Source organism: Papilio xuthus, unplaced genomic scaffold, assembly GCF_000836235.2.
Source record: "Papilio xuthus unplaced genomic scaffold, Pxut_1.1 DF828177.1, whole genome shotgun sequence".
In the NCBI taxonomy this organism is placed as follows: Eukaryota; Metazoa; Arthropoda; class Insecta; order Lepidoptera; family Papilionidae; genus Papilio; species Papilio xuthus.
This window is the reverse complement of record NW_013530472.1, coordinates 3,206,622-3,210,378: the sequence shown is the minus strand read 5'-3', so window position 1 is coordinate 3,210,378 and position 3,757 is coordinate 3,206,622. Positions and strand designations below refer to the sequence as shown.

Here is a 3,757-nt window from a genome sequence, read left to right as displayed (position 1 = left end):
ATGGTTTTTTTTTAAACAGCCCAAAAATTATAGAGAAACTTATGAGTGGGATAGACACAATTTTCAAGATGGAGGATCTCCGTTTGCGTTCAATTTGTACCATAGACTAATAGAGTTTCGCATGCCTGATATAGACCGTCAAAAAATTAAAAAAAAAATAAAGCATTCAATTTTATAACATTAAAAAAAAGTTGATCCCTATAAATATGGTTACCTAAGTTTAATCATTTTTTTACGTTTAGGCCTTTTGTAACGATCACAGTGCACTTCCAGGCTCCACTTCAACCTTGGAAGTGCGTCACTTATTCATTATTTGATGAGGGATGGCTACATGGCTATTTTATATACGCTTTGGCTACATATCTGTAACCTTACGACAGGCCTAATGCTTTTTCCCAAAGTAATGAACATTTTCCTAATTAGATATGACCTAAAGGTCTATGTTACCAGGTCTTAAAATTTAAAAAAAATCTTACGACATTGACATAAGTTGAATTAAACATTATAGGTTATGTTTTGGTTTAAATTTTTATGAAAGCATAATGTTAATTGAGCTAATACACATAATATTAAATTGATTCGTAATGATTAGTATCCGGTAAAGTAAATATTAATTGAAGTACAAAGTATAAAAATTATTAGACTTCTTATTCTTTTATTCTTTAGTATTTTAATATAACTGAAGTTGAACTTTATTTTAACTACCTAGAATGCATTTAATGCACAGGAACTTAAAACTTTTGTCACAATGCCTATTACCAAACACAGGTCAGTAACCATACACACTTAAGTTTTCGAATAAATTAAGATGACTACATTTAATTTATAACCACTTTTTTCAGCTTTATATTCAATGCGATGTTACATGACCAAGTCTTCTGGAACGGACCAAATAGATTACTTAAATTCGGCACTTGAAGATAAAGTAACAGATTGGTCTGATTTAAAAAGTAAAGTTCTTAATATACCAGGTATCTTGAATGATAAAAATGTGGATGCTGTAATACTTAAAACAATGGTTAGAAGCAGAAAAATAGACTTGGCAATGTCATATTCTGATTATTTAAAGAGTTCTACAACAGTGTTAAGTTTAGGAGTTACCAATGGTATCCTTAGCTTGTATTATCAAAAAGCTAAAGTGAATCCATTGATTGAATCTGAAAAAGAATTTATTTTAAGAACTTATGAAGATCTTTATGACAAGTACAAAGTTTTAGATTATTCTACCGCAGATTCACTTTTACATGCATTATGTGCTATTGGTGAATGGAAGAAAGCTTTAAAAGTCTTGGATGACATAAAAATGAGTAGTACACCTAGTCATTCAGCTTACAGCACATTAATAGGAACTCTATTTAAATGTAACAAAGAAAAGGAAGCAATGAATTTTATACAGAGGAGTTTAGCTGATTTAAGACCATTACAACATTATGCTTACAAACAATGGATTGAATATTATGAAAGAAAGTATAAAACGAAAGGCACAATTTTAAAACATCTGGATAAAATTTGTTTCCATATTTCGGCAAATTTTACTCTTATTACAAAGGAGACTGCAGATGAGATACGAAATAAATATGTTTCATCGGGATGGAAAGCAGATTATACAAAAATAACACAGGATAGGTATAGCACTTTTTGTTATATCTCAAAAAATCTATCATTCAATATTTAACCTTTGTAAAAAAATCATGTTTTTATTGAATTTCAGTGGCCAGTGTGTATCATGTAACAGTTCATTAGATTGTCTTAAAATATCCAATGAAGAGTTTAAGTTACTGCAAAATGATATAAAGAATAAACTCATTGTTGGATCAGATTTATTTCTCAAAACATCACCAAAAGAATTGAGTGCATTTATAAAGTTTGTTGATGCAACTGCACCGTATGACGTTGTTTTAGATGCATTGAACATTGCTTATGCAGTACGAAATGGTTCCCATATACAGAAAATGGCTCTATTAAGAACGGTTGTTGATTATTTTGATAGAAAAAACAAGAAAATGTTGTTGTTGGGGCGTAAACATATGTTAAAGTGGCATAGAAAGACAATGGAATATCTGATGGGTAAAACATGCAGCTTTTTTACTGAGGATATGTGAGTATACCTTTCTCTTTTGATTGACTTTTATATTTTTAATATTGACACATTGAGTGCCACTTATTACACTACAAGTTAACTCTAATACATGAAAATTATGACGACTAGTTCTGCTGTAACATAGTTTTTCAATGGCGAACCTTGTTTTTTCTAAGTGTGGGAATGGTGGTTACTGACATTTTAAACTTGTGATTTGTCCGGCCAGATTTACTGTGGCCTATATGACCAGACCTTCCAAGGTGACATTGAATGTGTTATAAAATAATAATTTATTATCTAATTGTCTACAGTCTCTGCTGTCCTTTTCAACAGAATATTTGTGAATATTTAGTATACATGAGTTATTTATTTAGGTAATATAATTTGTTTCAGTTCACAAGATGATCCATTCTTCCTAACTGCAGCTATTTTAAGCGGACCGAATACAGACATAGTGTCCAAAGACTTGTTGCGTGGACATAGATTTGTATTGAAAGATGAAAAGCTAAAGCAGATATTTCAAAAATGGCAATGGCAGCATCAGTGGAAAGTCTTTACAGCTAGAAATACTATTATAAAGGTAATTATTTTTTACATATCAAAAGAATATGGTTTATGGCCATTAACAGTGGCTTTCTGAGACCTAAATTTCTGATTAAAATGTATTGTTATCTCTGTTTTGTCAAGTATAATGACAGGGATGGCAATATGTTTTATATGGAGATTTTGGTCTCAGTCAATAAGACTTATGTTACGTTTTAATTCTATGTAATTTTGTGGTTTCGAAAAAAGAAGTAGAAAGGATTTCATGTATATATACCAGAATGTTCAATTTTACTTTAAACAATTTTTTTTTAAATAATATATTTCTTTAATTTCCAGCCCCCTCTACAATTTACACCGTGTGCTCAGAAAAATGACAATGGCTGGCATCTACCTTATGAGAAAATAAATAACGATGAGAAAGGATTTTTACACGACGGAATACCTGATTATGATAGCTGGCTATGTCTACGATCAAAAGTTGCTAGATAGTCATGCAATAAATGTTATACAGCAATTAAATTGTTTCATTTTTTAAATTAAATTTGTATTAAAATTACTTCTATAATGATCTTTGTAGACATCTTACTTCTTACTAATATAAATGCGAATGTTTAGATGGATGGATGTTTGTTACAAGGTAGCTCTGGAACGTCTCAATGGATCTTGTTGAAATTTGGCACAGATGTGGAACATAGTCTTGAAGAAAACATAGTCTACTTATTAGGTTTTTTTAATTACGCGCGGACGGAGTCGTGGGCCACAGGTACTATTTTATACAATACCTCGACCACACAGAAGACAGGCTTCAAGTGGAAGCAATTTCGCGTTTCGTCTGATAAGTGTACATACAGGAGTTTCAGTCATGTTCCCTTCACACCCTTTTCTTATAAGGAAATGATGTGAAGGAGAAGTGCATTTGGCGGAGGAGGGGAGCATAGGAAGGGGAAATATCCTAATTTTGTGCCTTCTCTTCTCTATCGACGAATTCAGGTGGCCGCTTACCCGTTTGCTTTTGATTAATTAAAAAAAGAAAAAAACTCAAAAGAACTATTGACTGAGTGCCTAATGGCCTATATAACCTTTTTGTTAATGTTTTGTGCGATTTTATTCGAATCAGCTAATGACTGCGTC

General features: G+C 31.5%; 1 protein-coding gene across 1 annotated transcript; it reads left to right on the top strand.

Annotated features, from left to right (window-relative positions):
• The first annotated feature begins 535 nt into the window (after positions 1 to 535).
• mldr (mitochondrial ribonuclease P catalytic subunit) lies at positions 536 to 3,144 on the top strand. The gene is made up of 5 exons (XM_013306467.1): positions 536 to 768; positions 843 to 1,626; positions 1,712 to 2,098; positions 2,474 to 2,660; positions 2,963 to 3,144. The coding sequence occupies exons 1-5, from the start codon at positions 711 to 713 to the stop codon at positions 3,113 to 3,115; spliced, it is 1,569 nt and encodes a 522-aa protein (XP_013161921.1). The 5' UTR covers positions 536 to 710; the 3' UTR covers positions 3,116 to 3,144.
• Positions 3,145 to 3,757: the final 613 nt, after the last annotated feature.